The 17,565-nt window shown below is 42.6% G+C and overlaps 2 protein-coding genes across 8 annotated transcripts in view; one reads left to right on the top strand and one right to left on the bottom strand.

Moving 5' to 3' along the window:
• Positions 1-17,565, top strand: part of CENPP (centromere protein P) — a 413,763-nt gene that overhangs the window by 224,790 nt on the left and 171,408 nt on the right. The window lies entirely within an intron of this gene.
• The window catches only part of ASPN (asporin), a 62,240-nt gene that overhangs the window by 13,631 nt on the left and 31,044 nt on the right, over positions 1-17,565 (bottom strand). For 2 of the 3 annotated variants that reach the window (XM_068252002.1, XM_068252003.1), the window contains exons 2-4: positions 11,012-11,290; positions 10,138-10,250; positions 5,732-5,945 (exon numbers count right to left, since the gene is read on the bottom strand). In XM_068252002.1, the coding sequence (XP_068108103.1) occupies positions 5,732-5,945; positions 10,138-10,250; positions 11,012-11,270 (586 nt within the window). In that variant the 5' untranslated portion in view covers positions 11,271-11,290. Of the gene's footprint in view, positions 1-5,731; positions 5,946-10,137; positions 10,251-11,011; positions 11,291-13,193; positions 13,279-17,565 lie in introns of those variants that run through there. The other variant, XM_068252001.1, reaches the window with a different exon arrangement.

Raw genomic sequence — 17,565 nt, 5'->3', positions numbered from 1 at the left:
ACGTTGAACTCGATGGACGTATGTCTTTTTTCAACCAAAATAACTATGTAACTATGTATTTTAGTTGCCCATTTGTCCCGGTTATACACCATTTAAATTATGTCCCTATCGCAATGTATGGCGCCAATATTTTATTTGGAAATAAAGGTGAATTTTTTCAACTTGCGGCCATCTCTATTTGCAAACTTATAATTTAAAAAGTTATAGTAATATACTCTCTTGACATGCATATTAAAAAAGTTCAGACCCTTTGGTAACTATTTGTTGTTGTTTTTTTAATTGTAATTTTTTTAGTACTTGGCCACAAGATGGCCACAGTGAATTTTTTTTTTATTGTCCAGGAAGTGAAGGCACTCGCTTCCAGGAACCATAAAGAGGACGGGAAACTTTTTCTTGCGCAGTTTTCTGCCGGTTTTTCTGCCGGGGCTAACGGAAGGCGGCGGGAGCTCACGCTATTGTGCGACGGGAGCAGGGCAGGCTAGCGGGACGAATATTTCCATCCAGATAGACCTAAGTGGTTAAACAAACTGCTATTCAGTTCAAGTATGTTTTAGTAGCTTTCAACATAGTTGCACAGAAAAGAACAAGTGACATAATGGGGAATTGATTATGTAGCACAGGGGTGTCCAATCTTTTTAGGCCTGGGGGTCATATCAGCAGTTTTGAGAGTGTAAGGGGGTTGAACTAGTGAAATGAAAGAGAACCTGAACTGAAAATGAAAAGTCAAAATAAACATAAACACGTCATACTTACCTCCTGTGTAGTCTATTAATCAATCTCCTTCTCCTCTCCTGCGTCCTGTTTGTCCACTGTGATCAATGGAATTTACTGTCCTCCATTTTAAAAAATGGTGATGACCCCATAACCGCTTCATGGACAGCAAACTGTAATATCGCCCACTTGAGCCAAAGGGAAACATGGACATTCTCTTGCACATTCAGTTGTAACTGACAGCAGCTGATATATAACTGACAGCAACTGGTATATTACAGATCACTGTAAGAAGAACATGGTGAGTTTCTGAGAACTGACAGCGAAGTAATTATGAAATATTCATTTGCATCTATAGCATATGTTTTTTTTTTTTAAATCATTTTACTCAGTTCAGGTTTCATTTAAACACTATTTTCGCTGATTGCCGTTAGGTACGCTATGCCTGTGATATTTTGTTGCTGTCAGTTATATATCAGTTGCTGTCAGTTATAGCTGAAAGGACAACTGATGAGCAAGGTAATGTCCATGTTTCCCTATGACTCAAGTGGGGTGATATTGTAGTTTCACAGTGAGCTTCCCCGCTAGCTGTTTAGCTTTGTTCACACCTAAAATCGAAATTGCTGACTGCAGCGATTCTCAATTTTTTTGCATGCCCCCCTTCTTGCGCTTACCTGTGCGTTTTGATTTTGTGTAAAGGATTTTTCAAAGTGCTTTTGCAGAGCGATTTGTTTTGAACTCTTTGACCCAGAAAGGAATAAATACAATGGGCCTGATTCACAAAGCGGTGCTAACAGTTAGCACGCTGGTGAAAAGCCCTTTATCACGCCTAAACTCAGTTTAGACATAATAAGTTTAGGCGTGAGAAGTTTAGGCGTGAGAAGTTTAGGCGTGATAAGTTTAAGCACCAACTGGGTTAGCACCGCAGTGCACAGCTGATCAACAGTTTTGCGCTAGCAAAGTCTGGTGCACTTCGCATAGAGTTTAATGGCGCTGCTTTGCGTGCGGGACTTTGCGTGCAATCTAAACTTATCACGCCTAAACTGGCTTTTCAACAGCGTGGTGCAATGGTTATCACGCCTAAAGTCTCTAAATGGGTTAGCACTACTTTGTGAATCGAGCCCAATGTATTTATTCATGAAAGCACGAACGCAATTGCCGCACAAAGTGATTTTGTGAGCATTTTGTGCTTTTCCTATACCTTCCATTGTAGCAAAATGGCCCTAAAATAGTACAGGCAGTGCTTTGCTGAGTGGAAAGCAGACAAAACGCACTGATATGAACTATCCCATAAGGATTTATTGCACAAGCATTTTAAGGGCGTTCCATCGATCACAGTGGACACTGCAAAGGAGAAAGACATTGATGAATAGACTACACGGGAGGTAAGTATGACCTGTGTATGTTTATTTTGACTTTTAATTTTCGGTTCTGGTTTGCTTTAAAGGCAAATGCAAAATGAACAAAGCAATGGAAGCACCGATACAAAACTGTGGTGTGAAGAGCTCTAAGCCCTTATTCATGGGTATATATACCGTAAATTCCCTACATGCCACGGTCTGACTTTAGCTTCGTATGATGGATGTAATAAAAACCTTGCCACATTGATTGCCGACTACTCAGTGACACAAGAGTCCAAATTAATCCCAGCCTGGAGGCCGTCCCAGCCAATCAGCTCTCCAAGATTGATTTAAGCCTCATGTGGAATCTAAACCAATCTAAGAATAGAGGTATAAGAATGACTTGTGGCTTTGTTCATAGTTTGTTCGCGTTATAGAAAGGCTGCTAATGAGGCAGCTGCGGATACAATTGTCTTCTGTCCTGGATGTATTTTCTACCCCATGATTGTGTCTTACTTTGTACAGCGCCATGGAATATGTTGGCGCTTGATAAATCTAATAATAGTAATAACATATGCTATGTACATTTAACTTTGATGTATTCCTAAATACCCTCTTTCCCCAAAACTGCAATCCCATGAAAATAAGCCCTAGCACATCTTTTAGTGCAGAAATGAATATCACTGTCTTATTTTCGGGGATACATTGTAGAGATTCACAAAGGAGTAACCCCCAGTTACCTAACACAGTGTATGGATATGCTTAAAGGGAAACTTCAGCCTAAAACAAACATACTGTCATTAAGTTACATTAGTTATGTTAATTAGAATAGATAGGTAATATAATCTCTTACCCACCCTGTTTTAAAAGAACAGGCAAATGTTTGTGATTCATGGGGGCTGCCATCTTTGTCATGGGGGCAGCCATCTTTTTGGTTGAAAGGAGGTGACAGGGAGCAGGAGACACAGCTCCAACTGTCCTGTGTCCTGATAACCCCTCCCAGCTGCACACGCTAGGCTTCAAATGTCAAATTCAAAATGTCAAAAAAAAAAATTGCACCAAAACAGCAGAACGAAAACAACAACATCAGAAATCCCATCATGCTTTGCACAGCATCAGGGAAAAAGCCCGGGCAGTTTTCTTCTGTGCAGCTAAAAATGAGGCTTGTATAAGAGAAACAAAGTTCTGATGCTGTGAAACTGTTAAAGAAACACCAAGCCTTTTCAGTGCTGCTGACTAGATTTTTAGTCCGGAGGTTCACTTTAAAGGGACACTTAAGTCATAAAAAAAAAAAAAAAAATGTTTTACTCACCTGGGGCTTCTACCAGCTCCCTGCAGCCATCCGGTGCCCTCGCAGTCTCCATGGGATCCTCCTGTCACCGCCGGCAGCTACTTCCGTTTTCGGCGTCAAGCTTCTATGCATTTCTGTCCGCAATAGCACCCTCTATACTGCTATTGCGGACAGGAATGTGAAAAAGCAGATGCGTGGCCAGGGCGAAAGTGAAAGTAGCTGGCAGCGGGAGACAGGAGGATCGGATCGAGACTGCGAGGGCACAGGATGGCTGCAAGGGGCTGGTAGAAGCAGAACTAGCTGGCGGTGGGGGACTGGAGCAGCAGTGAGTGACTACGAGGGCACAGGATGGCTGCAGGGGGCTGGTAGAAGCAGAACTAGCTGGTGGCGGGGGACTGGAGCAGCAGTGAGTGACTACGAGGGCACAGGATGGCTGCATGGGGCTGGTAGAAGCAGAACTAGCTGGTGGCGGGGGACTGGAGCAGCAGTGAGTGACTACGAGGGCACAGGATGGCTGCATGGGGCTGGTAGAAGCAGAACTAGCTGCCAGCGGGGGACTGGAGCAGCAGTGAGTGACTACGAGGGCACAGGATGGCTGCATGGGGCTGGTAGAAGCAGAACTAGCTGGCGGCGGGGGACCAGAGCAGCAGTGAGTGACTACGAGGGCACAGGATGGCTGCATGGGGCTGGTAGAAGCAGAACTAGCTGGTGGCGGGGGACTGGAGCAGCAGTGAGTGACTACGAGGGCACAGGATGGCTGCAAGGGGCTGGTAGAAGCCCCAGGTGAGTAAAACATTTTTTTTTTTTTTTTTTTTTTTTTTATGGCTTAAGTGTCCCTTTAAAATGAACCTCCGGACTAAAAATCTACTCAGCAGCACTGAAAAGGCTTGGTGTTTCTTTAACAGTTTCACAGCATCAGAACTTTGTTTCTCTTATACAAGCCTCATTTTTAGCTGCACTTTTTTTTTTTTATATGGCTTAAAGGGACACTTAAGCCAGAACAAAAAAATGAGTTTTACTCACCTGGGGCTTCTACCAGCCCCCTGCAGCAGTCCTGTACCCTCGCAGCCACTCACTAATCCTCTGGTCCCCCGCTGCCAGCTAGCTTCGTTTTTGCCGACAGGCCCGTCAGGACTGGCCACGTGTGGCTTTTTCCACATTCCCGACTGTAATTAGCGCTATTGCAGGCCGCAATCCGTACAAAAATACGCGTATTACGAACGCATAGATATGCGGCAACGCGTATCACTAAGATGACATAGATAATTAAAAAGTTACTGCTGTATCAAAACGACACAGCTAAAATGTCAAAAATGCCAGGAACTTTCAGTTGTGAAAACCGTGGAACGCGAAAGGGTTAATTTAATTTTTCCCCATGTGTGAAAAATTATTTAAAAAAATGCTTAGGTCTTTAAATCAAGAAATGTTTACTGTCTATCCCACACTAATACATTTTAAAAAAAAAATTGATCTAAATATTCTACCATGGCTGATCAAAAATTATCGAAGGGATAAAAAGGAAACTCAATCATATTAATTTGAAAAAAATAAAATAAATAAAACCTACACGTATGATCATTTTTTTTTAATATCAAATAGAATATTTATATAATAATATAGTTTTTGATTTTTCCAACACATAAAAAATGTATCGCTTTTTCTCCAGTGAAATAAAATAGTTCTCCATTTTTCAAATATCTTTAAAAAAAATGAAAAAATTTGGTTTGGTTGAATTCTGTATGGCCACCTTAAATGACAGATGCAAAGCATTTTAATAAAAAAAATGTACTTACCGGGGGCTTCCTCCAGCCCCTGGCAGCCGATATGTCCCTCGCCGCAGCTGCGGTGTCCCGGGGTCCCCACCATTACAGATGCCAACCGGCATCTACTGCCACTGCGCATAACACTCCAGACCACGTCAGCGCAATTGCGAGTTGCGCTCGCGCAGGTGCAGTGAATGCCAGCCTGGCGAGATCAGCATCTGCAACGGAGGGGACCCCGGGCCATGTGCTGGGAGCAGAGCTGCGGTCGAGCGCACAGGACCCTGCCAGGGGCTGGAGTGTCAAATATCTGATCGATATCTGCTTAAAATGATTACCAACTCAGTAAAGGACCAGCCTTTAAAGCGTCATTACCAAAATTAGACAGAAGTGGGTGCGTGCTCACTATAAACAGAATCCGGGTAAGCAGATCCTTTTTTTTTTAATTATTATTTTTCTCTGACCTTCCCTTTAAGAGATCCTAGAATTGATATGCAGTAGAAGATTCAGAAATTATGATGCATCTAATTAGTACTTACTAGAACATTTATTAGCTTGTCATAAAATATGCTGTAATCTGGAAGGGACATTTCTTGGTTTTCTCCCATAAAATGGTGAGACACACCTACCTAAAACATGTAAAGACTTCATTCCTTTAAAAGATCCCTTTGGAACCTTCTTGATCTTGTTGTCGTGGATTCTGAGCTCGGCCAGGGATGTCGGGAGATTGGCCGGGATCTCCGTCAGCTGGTTGTGCGACAGATACAGCCTTCGCAGCTTGTTGGCTGACTGGAATGCTTTTGAATCAATCTTGTACAACTTATTGTTGTTCAGAAACAAGGCCTGTATAAGCAACAAATGAAGTTATGAAACTCTTTGTCATGAAATAAAGTTAGAAATAAGGATGAAGTATAAGGATTAAGAAATAGTGAACTAGGATTAAGGAATTAGTGAAAATAACATAATTAATAAAATTGCTTATTTTTTACAATATCTGTTTATAGATTATTTAGTCTGTGTTTGCCCCGTGTAAAGTCTTTCCTCTTTCTGAATTACATTCTGAAATTTATCACTGGTAGTGACATCTTTAGTTCTGCCAGGTTATCTGTACGGAATGTTCATTACTGAGAGTTCTATGCACACAGGGAGATAGTGCTTGCTTGTCAGTTGGAAAACGACCTTATTCCCCACAATGCAACAAGATTCACAGAGAGCAAACTGTCAGGACCATGGTCATGACATCACTCTGTGAGAGGGGTTTTACCACAATATCAGCCACATAGAATTGTATCTACAAATTACTATTCCCTCACCCCAATAAATAACTGCACATTTAGGAGTATGAACTTGTTTAAAGTAGCAGTCCCTTAAAGGGGCACTATGGCGAGAAATGTAAAATATGTGCAAGCATACAAATAAGAAGTATACTTCTTCCAGAGTAAAATGAGCCATAAATTACTTTTCTCCTATGTTGCTGTCACTTACAGTAGGTAGTAGAAATCTGACAGAAGTGACAGGTTTTGGACTAGTTCATCTCTTCATAGGGGATTTTCAGGGATTTATTTATTTTCAAAAGCACTTAGTGAATTCCAGTTGCTTTGTCCAACTGCCCAAAAAAACTGTGTAGTAAGCAGGGAATATCTTTATAAAGAATAAAAGCCTTGCTGAGAATCCCCTATGAAGAGATGGACTAGTCCAAACCTGTAGCTTCTGTCAGATTTCTACTACCTACTGTAAGTGACAGCAACATAGGAGAAAAGTAACTTATGGCTCATTTTACTCTGGAAAAAAAGTACCACTTATTTGTATGTGTTTGCAAATATTTTACATTTTACAATATTTTGCCATAGTGCCCCTTTAAGCCTTGTATACACCATGCATTTTTCACACAGATCCTATTTTTGATACATGAAATGATTTGTTTAGGCAAAAAAATATAACCTACAGATTGCCAGCGACCAATCCCAAGCTTAAAATCAAACTCTTCCTCTATTGGAAGCAGATCAGACATTTTGGAAAATGTTGATTGAATTACTGGCTATTGTTCCATGTGTATGTCCTTTCGATTTATGTTCAATCTATATCCAATAAAAAAAATATTGGAAATATGATCGGAGTTATAAAAAATTGCAGACCTGTCTAGGCTCGCTTTCTTCCATTTAGGTTTATTAATGTATAAAGACGTGTATAGGTAGATTTATGTATCCTGCAAGGCCAGGCTTTTTTTTCTGGTTGCTTGAGAATTCTGGTTAACTGAGTTCTGGATAACGGGGGGGTTTACTGTACATAGTTTCATCCCAATTTTAGTTCATTGAGGACCTCTTATTTTGTGTAACTTTTTTATTTTCTGGCTGATAAACGTGTATTTTATTTATAAGATTATAAAAACTCATCAGTAAAAAAACTCAGGAGAAAGTTTTATGAGTTCGGGACAGTTGATGAAGGTCCTCCGAGAATGCAGTATGTTCTAATGAGTGTGGCACACCATGCACCAGGAAGCATTTTCGAAGGCCTGTAATTTGACTAAGCCGATCACATTTATGAGGGTAGGAAGTCATTTACTTCCTTGTTGGCATCTTTTTGTCAGTGCCTGCATTGTAGATAAAAGTATTATGATTGCCACTTATTTTTAATTGGAGCGTAGTTATTCTTCAAAGCTAAACTTCAAGCTTGGGGCAAAGAGGGCAGAACGTTTTCCTTGTACAGTTTGTCCCATGTTAGCCATTGATGCAAGCAAGAAAATGGTAACCTGACGAAGAGGCTTGCGCTGTCTCAGAAGCTCGCATTTGTAAATGAATCCGTTAATAATCAGAACAGTTCTCTCCACCTGGAGGACCTTCTTCATACACACTATACCAGGTGTCTGTCTGAAGGAACCTCCACATAAAGTCCACGCTATACGAAGCACCCAACTTGGAGGACCCCCCACATAAAGTCCATGCTATAAACCATGCCAAAGTCCATGTCAACCTGGAGGACCCTCCATATAAAGTCCATGCTATAAACCATGCCATGCCAAAGTCCATGCCAACCTGGAGGACCCTCAACATGAAGTCCATGCTGCATGAAGCACCCAACCCTCCACATAAAGTCTATGCTATATGAAGCTCCAAACCTGAAGGACCCTCTTCATAGAGTTTACACTATACCAGGTGTCTGCCTGGAGGACCCTCCACATAAAATCCACCCTATACAAAGCACCCAACCTGGAGGAGCCTCCAAAGTCCATGCTATATGAAGTGCCAAACCTGGAAGATACTATACATAATGTCTACGCTATACAAAACCTGCACCAGGAGGACCTCCACATATATTTCATAGAGAGGGTCTTCCACGTGAAGGGAATGGTTCTGATTTCACTTGTATCATATATAAATGAAGCTATATTGGTTTGTCCATATATAGAGGTTGCAGTCTAATGGATGCTACTGATGTTGAGTAAATACAGCCTCTGAGGAAGCTACAGTTGTTGCGAAACCTGCTTCAGGCACGATCACGTACGGTTATAGCAAACCAATACCAGATGCAATCTATGATCCTATTTGATATTTATGACAGACTAATGTGTTTAATATTGTGTATTACTATGTATAAAACTGATATCGTTTTGATGTACTGGGATGTGTTTTTACATATGACTCTTTTATTATAATTATTAATATTTAGATGTTTTACTAACATTTGTAATGTTCTGGGAAAACCCAATTTTTGGGAGGTTCTGGTGTAACCATGCTGTGACACATACAGTATATTGTGAATGATAGCGTGGTGTCCCACGGCACAGGTACTTACCCCCAATGGGCTCTATTCATAAAACATTTGCGGTAAAAAAAAAACTTGTAGGGAAAACACCGCATCTGTATTTTAGACTTTTGTGTGCCAATTCATAAAAATGTTTACACTTGCGATAATAGGTCGGGGAATTCCCCACTAAACTGGCAGTACTGGCTGAGTTGTTACATTTGCTGGCTGAGTTGATACATTTTCTCCTGCAGAGACAGCAAGTATAAAGGAGGCAGCCCCAGCATCCCTTTACATGTGCATTTTTCTGCCTCTCCTCCTGAATCTGCGCTGAATCTGTCTATTAGTCTTTCTAAACAATCTATTTAATTGCTGCAGCTTAGAAGAAGTTCCAGAAATGTTACACATGCAGGCTTTCTGATGTGAAATTTATCTGAAAACAGGTACCCAAGGGGTTAAAAAACACAGCCTTGGTATTCCGGAATGCCTTGTCTGCTCTCCTCTCACTGCAGCTGCCTGGGAGGTCTGTCTCTCCATTAGCTTGCCTGTTACCCCTGGCTTATCGCCTTATCTAAACAGTCAGGTTTCTCCACACACATTCCACCTGCTCTAATCTTTATGAATTAACCTTCAGTGACATGTGTTGTGAAGCACATTTGACATTTGAAAAAAAAGATTTATATTCGCCACATTGCTTCCAGAGCACTGTTCATATTCACTAACCTTCCTGATTGCTGTTAGTATTTGCCTTGTTCACTGTTGGAATAGGTTGGGTTTACTTGTGGCGACTTTTCAATTTACAGTTTGGCAGGTCTGTTTTCTGCCTGAATTGTTTTCTTACTAAGTGTGCTTTTGGCTTTTAAATAGTTGAAGGAAACATTTAAAGAAACTCGGAAATTTCTTCTATCCTGTAAGTTCCTATACCTGTTATAATGTGGTCTGTCTTACTGCAACCTTTTCTAGTTGCACTGTCTCTGGAATAAATCTTATCTTCTGTCCTCTGTCGGCTCTGTCGGGCTCAGGCTGGAATGTGTGGAATGTGCAGCACAGCTTGTCATTCGCAGAAGCTTTACACACCCTCTCCAAGCTCTCCTCTGAGCCTATCACACTCTGGTTAGCAGCCATGTCTTTTGTTTGTAAACACTGCCTAAAACTGGCAATTGCAAGCCAGGATTTCAGCAGAGAGTGGCGGAAACAGCACAGAGGGGCCCAGTAGAACATAATGAAGAGAATAGTATCCTTTTTATTGTAAGAATTTTACAGTACAGATTCTCTTTAAGAAAATAAAACTTACAGAAAGTGACGTGAGGCCTTGCAAGTCTTTCTCTCTGATCTCTTTGATCCGGTTGTTCTGCAGATCGAGCAGTCTTGTGTCGCGAGGAATTTTGTTTGGTACAGACGACAGACCTGTTGGTAACATAGAAATGTACACAATATTATTTATGTAGAAAGCTAGGCTGAAATGTTGGCATGGTGAATGTTGGCAGGTATTACAGCTGCAGCCTCCTCTTCAGAGAGACCAGATACAGTAGTCAACTGTGCTCATCAAATGGTTTGTTTTGCTTAGGGTAATGGAAGGTGCGCAGACATGTATTCGGCATGCAACACCACCGAAGTAGATTCATGAACGTGCAAACACCAAATTAGCCTAGCTCAACACACACACCATACAATCTTGATTGTTCAATCTTACCACTTTCATGTAGTATAAAAGCTTATCCAATCAATCATTCAAGGTATTTTCAAAACATGTACTGTTGGTGGGCCTTGAGGACAGGGTTGGGGAACTCTGATTGTAGAGCTACCTTGGACAGCATCTTTCCAGGTTTTGCTTTTCATTCTGAGCCCCCTTTTACATATACAGCAACCCCCCTACTCTATGTACAGCCCCCTCTGTAGACAGCAGGCGCCCTAGGCCACATCCCACAAGGCCCTTGCATAAATCTGGCTCTTGTAGAGTTGCAGTGTACAGGCTGAAGTCTGCTCATCCGATCACAGGGGGTGGATGAGGAGGACTGCGCCGGTTCCCAGCCACAGTGTGGTCATTCCATACATGTGACGACTTCGGTCAATAAAGCGATGTTGGCGTCCTCCTTCTCTTCCAAGTTTGAGAACATTTTCAGGCTGCCAATACATTTCTGAACAACAAGATGTCAGGATTGTCTTACCCAGATCTGAGCACTGCACCACTTTTAAATAACATGTGCATCCGAACGGGCATGATGGGAAAATGTCAAACGATGGTGGGGTGGGGCGGAGAGGAAGCTTGTTCCGGAAGAGGGAGTTGTCCTCGTCGCTGTCGTCATCATCATCGTCATCTTCCATGTCTTTCAGCATGAGGTCAGTGAGCGCCATGTACTTAGGAGGTAACACAAACGGCTTGGCAGAGCACAGCGCCAGGAAGTAGAAAAGCACGTATTCCTTCATGTTCTCTGCAGGGGGAAATCCTAGAGAAAGAATGCAAAACCATTATTCTCAGGGGGAATCTTTTCATTTCTTTTAATACTTGCAAAGTAGAGATGGTCAGTGTGATGCAAATAAGTCCAGCTTGCATGCAAATTATTTGATGCAAATTGCATGCAGAGATGGAATTGGGGAAAACAAAATAGAAACGAAATGCCCAGTTTCAAGAGGCATGTTGTTTGTATGAAATTTGCAAGCAAGACAGAATTATTTGCATCAGTCATCTTTATTAAAACATTAGGAGCAGAATCATAAGTCTAATATTGTTTCCAGTACAGAAAGAGTTAAACTCCAGTTGTTATCTATGCAAAAGAGCCATTGAGCTCCATAACTTTCAAAGTTGCAGAAATCTCTGTCTTCTGAAGCTGGTTATCTCAACTGTCAGTCATTGTATTTTCTTTTTCTCTGTAGAGAAGGGTTCAAACAGTTCACTGGCCTGCTCTGTAAAATCATTTAGAATGCTGAGTAGAGTGTAAACTGCAAATATTACAGAATGATACAATGTTATAAAAAAACACTATATATCTGAAAATAACAATATAAGAATATTTTCTTTGCTACTATTGTTCTAGTAATTATCATCATTTTTTTTTTTTCCGCTTCAGTGTCTCTTTAAGTAAAACTGCATCTGAAGTTCCTTCATAACGGTTTGTCAACGCACTCCAATTAAATGAAATACTGTAGTAATAACATTTCTTAATATTAGCACAGCAAATTGGAATTTTGTTCTCCTCCTGCAGTTTTCCATCTGCTCAGATTCTATTTATTCATTTTTGAATTTTCAATGTGCATCTATCGGAGCTGAATTTCTTTCCTCACTTTTGGACACGTTTTTTGTTTCAAGTTTTTCTCACCGTGTAGCTTATGATTATGTAACAATATTTTGGCTTACGGTAAAGTTCAAGTTGTCTGGCGTCCCCCGTGTCAGACACTGTGACCAAACGAGATCACACCGTGTGTCAGCCAACTGGATTCCTTCTCTGGAAGATTGTTTGCGTTGTTGTTTAATATTAAAGGGAACTGTATACCGGAGAACTCTGACATCACAGAGGGAGTGAAAATACTTTATCAACTTCTTTCCAAGTGTTTTTAGAAGTGCGACTATCTGCATGTTGCCATAATATCACCCATGAACAAATATCTCATATTTTATTTATGCTTGTATAGCCCAATATTAACATAGAAATTTACAGTATAGAGCAGGGGTAGGGAACCTATGGCTCGGGAGCCGGATGCAGCTCTTTTGATGGATACATCTGGCTCACATACAAATCAGTAGGGGTTGATTCACTAAGTTACACAGCTCATGCAGCACAGCTTAGTGTGGCAGTGCAAGTCAAATTTTCAAAGTAGTGCACGCTACTGCTGTAGCATGCACCACTAACTTACTCCAGCTACCCCAAAACAAATGGCTGCTCCAATTGTCCCACCCTGGATCCTGTCAGGTCCAGTGACTTTGTAGGACGAGATCCCTGCACTTTGATTGGCCCAATAGGCTGCCTGTCACTTGACAGGCAGCCGATTGGGCCAAAGTGCGGGGATCTCGTCCTACAAAGTGAATCAACCTCCCAAGTCAGCTAGCTAATTGTACAAGCTGTTAGGGCCGGTGCACACCAAAAACCGCTAGCAGATCCGCAAAACGCTAGCAGATTTTGAAACGCTTTTTCTTCTTTTTCTGTAGCGTTTCAGCTAGCGTTTTGCGATTTTGTCTAGCGGTTTTGGTGTAGTAGATTTCCTGTATTGTTACAGTAAAGCTGTTACTGAACAGCTACTGTAACAAAAACGCCTGGCAAACCGCTCTGAAGTGCCGTTTTTCAGAGCGGTTTGCGTTTTTCCTATACTTAACATTGAGGCAGAAACGCATCCGCAATCCAAAAAATGCCTCACCCCGGCATTTTTCGTTTCTGCAAAATGCCTCCCGCTCTGGTGTGCACCACCCCATTGAGATACATTGACCAAGCAGATCCGCAGCCGCAAGCGGATCTGAAAACGCCCAAAAAGCCGCTCGGTGTGCACCAGCCCTCAGTCGGTATTTCTCCTGTCTGGCTTTCAGAGAAATTGCTGATGTTGCTGAAACCCAAGAGAAGCTGAAGACGTGTCTGACACTTCCGCTGCCCGGCGGTTCAACTGTATACACATCGCCATGGCAACAAGGAGGCAAGCCCTCTACTGCGCATGCACACTGCCAGTTTGAAACATCTTGTATGGCTCTCACAGAATTACATTTTAAAATATGTGGCATGCATGGCTCTCTCAGACAAAAAGGTTCCTGACCCTTATAAAGAAATACTGCCAGGACCAGTGATCTTTGAGAAGGTACTTGAGTGAATAAGTGTCTAGGCAGAGACGGCGCTGCCTTAAAGGCAAAGGGGGCAATTGCCCCAGCGGCCCCGACTTCTGCCAAATGCTGCTCACACTGCTGCTCGGGGACCTTGCATGTGAAGCAGCAGTAAATACTCCCCTCTCCCAGCGGGCGGCAGTCTAGCCACTCTATAACCCGGCGCTTGTTATGTGCAAATATGTGCTGGGTCATAGAGAAGGAGGACAGCGTGGCTAGAGTGCCCAGACTGTGCAGCCGCCGGCCCTGAGGGAAGTGAGTAATTACTGCTGCTGCTTCACACGCAAGGGCCCCGGGGAGCATTTAGGTAATGATGGGGGGGGGGGGGGGTATAGGGGAATGTTCCGCCAGGGGGGCCCCGCTTCCGTTTGCCCCAGGGCCCCTTAAACCAGCCCTGTATCTAGTTGCATTCAACGGACGCAGTTTTGACATAAAAGGAAGGCCCCTTCCCATTTGTAACAATCTCCTCTGAAACTAAACCTTTCCCCAAAAATACACCCCCAAAGCAACAAAACAAATGGAAACAAACTAACAATAGTTTAAGAAAAAGCATAAAGGACGGTCAATAAAGGTGTCCAACATCCAATTCTCAGTCTCTCAGTAACCCTGGGGTACAGCTTGGACTCTCTGCCCCCGAAAAAAAGTTACCAGACACTATCCTCACACAGGCTGTCCTCGTTTGGAAGCGCGCCTGTAAAGATTGCAGACGAAAGCGATATGATTTTCACACCCCACTTTGGAATAACACCCTTCTGCCAGAATTTGCCACCATACCAGATAGGCTTGTTTGGCAGAATAGCGGTATACATTTCCTGGGACATATAGTACATCAGTGAACTTTGGCCATGTTTGCTCAACTCACTGAAAAGCACCCTATTATCTCCCTGCACGCACGCACGCACACACACACACACACACACACACACACACACACACACACACACACACACACTATTTCCGGTATACTGTATATAAAACAAGAGCATGGTGTTGCGACCAATTTGATCTAGAGCGTTTCTCAATCTCTTCCCACCCGCTCCTCTCTCTAATAGAAAATGCCCCTATAAAACACTTAATTAGTGAGCAGTAGAAATAAATGGTAGTTGAAGGGGCAGTGGAGCGTACCCTGGAGGCTAAATGGGTTGCCACTCTGGACAGCTCCTTAGGTATTTGTTATTTGCATTGTATTTTCATTTGCATTTTTTCACTGGAGGTTCCCCTTTAAATAAGGTATAAGGTAGTTGCTAAAGGGCGTGTGACCAACAAAACCACAAAATCGGCTTATGCTGGTGTGTGTGTATGGTGGACATGGATGTATCTTGTAGCTCCCTTCTTAGATTAGTTTGGTTAGTTTCACGGTCTGTCCCAAGCGAGGATGTCGGGATATGTGCTCCTGACATTTTTATAGGTTGATGCACTGCATGCTGGTATGCTTGCACTATGCATGGTATAGGGCCAGAGTTAGGACTGCACAAGAGAATGTATTCTCTTTGTGCAAAGATCCCCGCTCTTTACTTAGCTGTAGAAAATGAGGACGCCATACAAATAATTATAATGCTTTACAACGTATAAGTACAGAGTATACACAGAATGCCCCCACAGTTGTCACTTAAATACTGATCCCCTCCTCTGCGTCATCTCTTTACCAAGCATAGTTCTGTTCCGTAAGGTCGACATAAACCTGATGTACCATCACCAGCTCTGGATAGTCATTCCCTTGTTCTTTGGCCAGAAATACTGGCACATTGGTTTGGGTGTGAGTTCTCTGGCACTGAATATAAGAGTGGCGGCTGTGCTGTTGTGTGTCCACCGTACCCTTCCGAAGCTCGTAAAAACGGACACCTTCACCCAAGTCAAGCAGATGCAAGAGCAAATTCTCCTCTTAGATGTCACTCCTCCCTGCCTAATGCCAACGAATATGCTGCCAGCTGAACTGTGCATGCCCCCACTTTATGATGCTGTTGAATTATATATAAATCGAAAGCCCCCAAGCACCGTGTGCTAGGGCGGCATGCCATGGTTCTCTTGCTTGGATTACCATAATCGGCGTCCAGGATAATCCGACATTACGAAGCACTTGCCCGATTGCACGGTTAACTAATTACATGTTGAACACATCCCCTACCTATTATTGGCAGAAGAGGACTCTCTCTTTGGAAGCTGTTCGTAAACTGAGAGAGACATATTGAAAGTTATGAATTCACAGCTGGAAGAACAGCCTGTCCCAGGTCTTGTGATTGTGAGTTATATTGTGGTGTTCTGCTAGGCTTCCATGGCCTTTACATCATTGTTTTTCTCCTTGGAGAGCTCTGGAAAGGGCTGGGATATGGAGTCAAACACGTTTGGATAGACTTTGTGTTCTTTCCAATCTGGTTCATCCAGTGTTCAGCTACTGCTGGGTCAGCTCCAGAGGGAAACAAACTTCTTCAGTAGATCGGTAACGGTCTAAAAATGTACATTGTTCAACCTCTCAGCTTAGCAGAGCTACTGGTGGTAACTCTCTCATGCCAAAAGGTATTATATTTCCTTTTACATATATGGAAGCGCTATCTGTAATTCTTTTTTTGGGAAATAGAGGAACAACACGACTCAGTGGCATATGGTAAAAAGAACAGTCGGGTAGGTTTCATTTTTTCCAAGTCAAACAGAAATCTTCCTTTGAAGTGGTTGAGTCGAGGCTTCCTGTAGCTATTGGCCACACCGCTGTGTGCAATTCCTCCTGTGCACTTTCTCATATGCATTGTATGTACCTTTAAAGAGGATCCGAGATAAAAAACTAACTGTAACAAGTAACTTTCTATATATCTTATTTAAAGTTTAGATGGTTTACACAGCAAATCTAGCTGCAAACAGCTTCAATAGAATATGATTATTTCTTCCTGTGATACAATGACAGCAGCCATGTTGTTTGTAAACATTACAAACAGGCAAGCTTATCTGCATCTTCAGCACTCAGCCTGTGAAAACCTAATTCCCCCTCCTCTCTCCTCCCCTCTGCCTCTGAAATCTCTGGCTAGTAACACCTCCCCCTCCTCCTGCCCAGACTGAGCTCCCATAAGCCCTTGCTACTGTCTGAAAATGCCAAGGCTCTCTAAAAAGCTGTGGGCGAGGTTTATAGGGATTTAGATTATTAAAACAAAAACAAAAAAGTATTTGGCTTGAAAAATGCCCTATACACTATATGAAAGGAACACAATTATGCAATGAGTAAAAGTTTATCTCAGATCCACTTTAATCAAGTCTAAAGGGAGTCTGAAGCGGAAAAAAAAAACAGATACCGAAGGAGATGGAAGGCTCTGGGTCCTATTGTGCCTTCCCGTTCCTCTCCTCGTCCCGTCATACCCCCGCAGGCTGCCCCAATAGCAGTCTCTGATCACTGTGTCGGAGACTGCTCTCTTCCGGTGCGCGTGGGCTTCTGAAGACTTCGGGGAGCGCTCGCCCCTACGCAGTACAGAGTTGCATACCTTCAGGAGCACTTGGGCTTCTGAAGACTTCCAAAGCCTCCCGTTGCTGGGCATTTAAACGGAGGAGCCTGTGGTGGAACAAGGGGACCGGGAGGAGAACAGGAAGGATCTATAGGACCCAGAGCCTTCCCTCTCCTTAGGTAAGTTTTTGATTTTTTTTATTTTTACTACTCTTCAGATTCACTTTAAAGGGAACCTGAACCAAGAAGGATATGGAGGCTGCCATATTTATTAAGTTTTGAAAAATACCTATTGCCTTGCTGTCCTTCAGATCTCTTTGGCTGCAGTACTGTCTGGATCACACACCTGGAACAAGCATGCAGCTTATCCAGTCACACTTCAGTCAGAAACATCTGATCTGCATGCTTGTTCAGGGGCTGTGGCTAAAAGTATGTGATGTATGTGCAGATTCGAGCAAGAGTCAAATCTCTCTCTGATCAAATTAATTTCATCATGA

The sequence above is a fragment of the Hyperolius riggenbachi genome, chromosome 9, assembly GCF_040937935.1.
Source record: "Hyperolius riggenbachi isolate aHypRig1 chromosome 9, aHypRig1.pri, whole genome shotgun sequence".
NCBI lineage: Eukaryota > Metazoa > Chordata > Amphibia > Anura > Hyperoliidae > Hyperolius > Hyperolius riggenbachi.
Note: the sequence above shows the minus strand (reverse complement) of the source record. Positions and strands in the feature narration are given on the sequence as shown.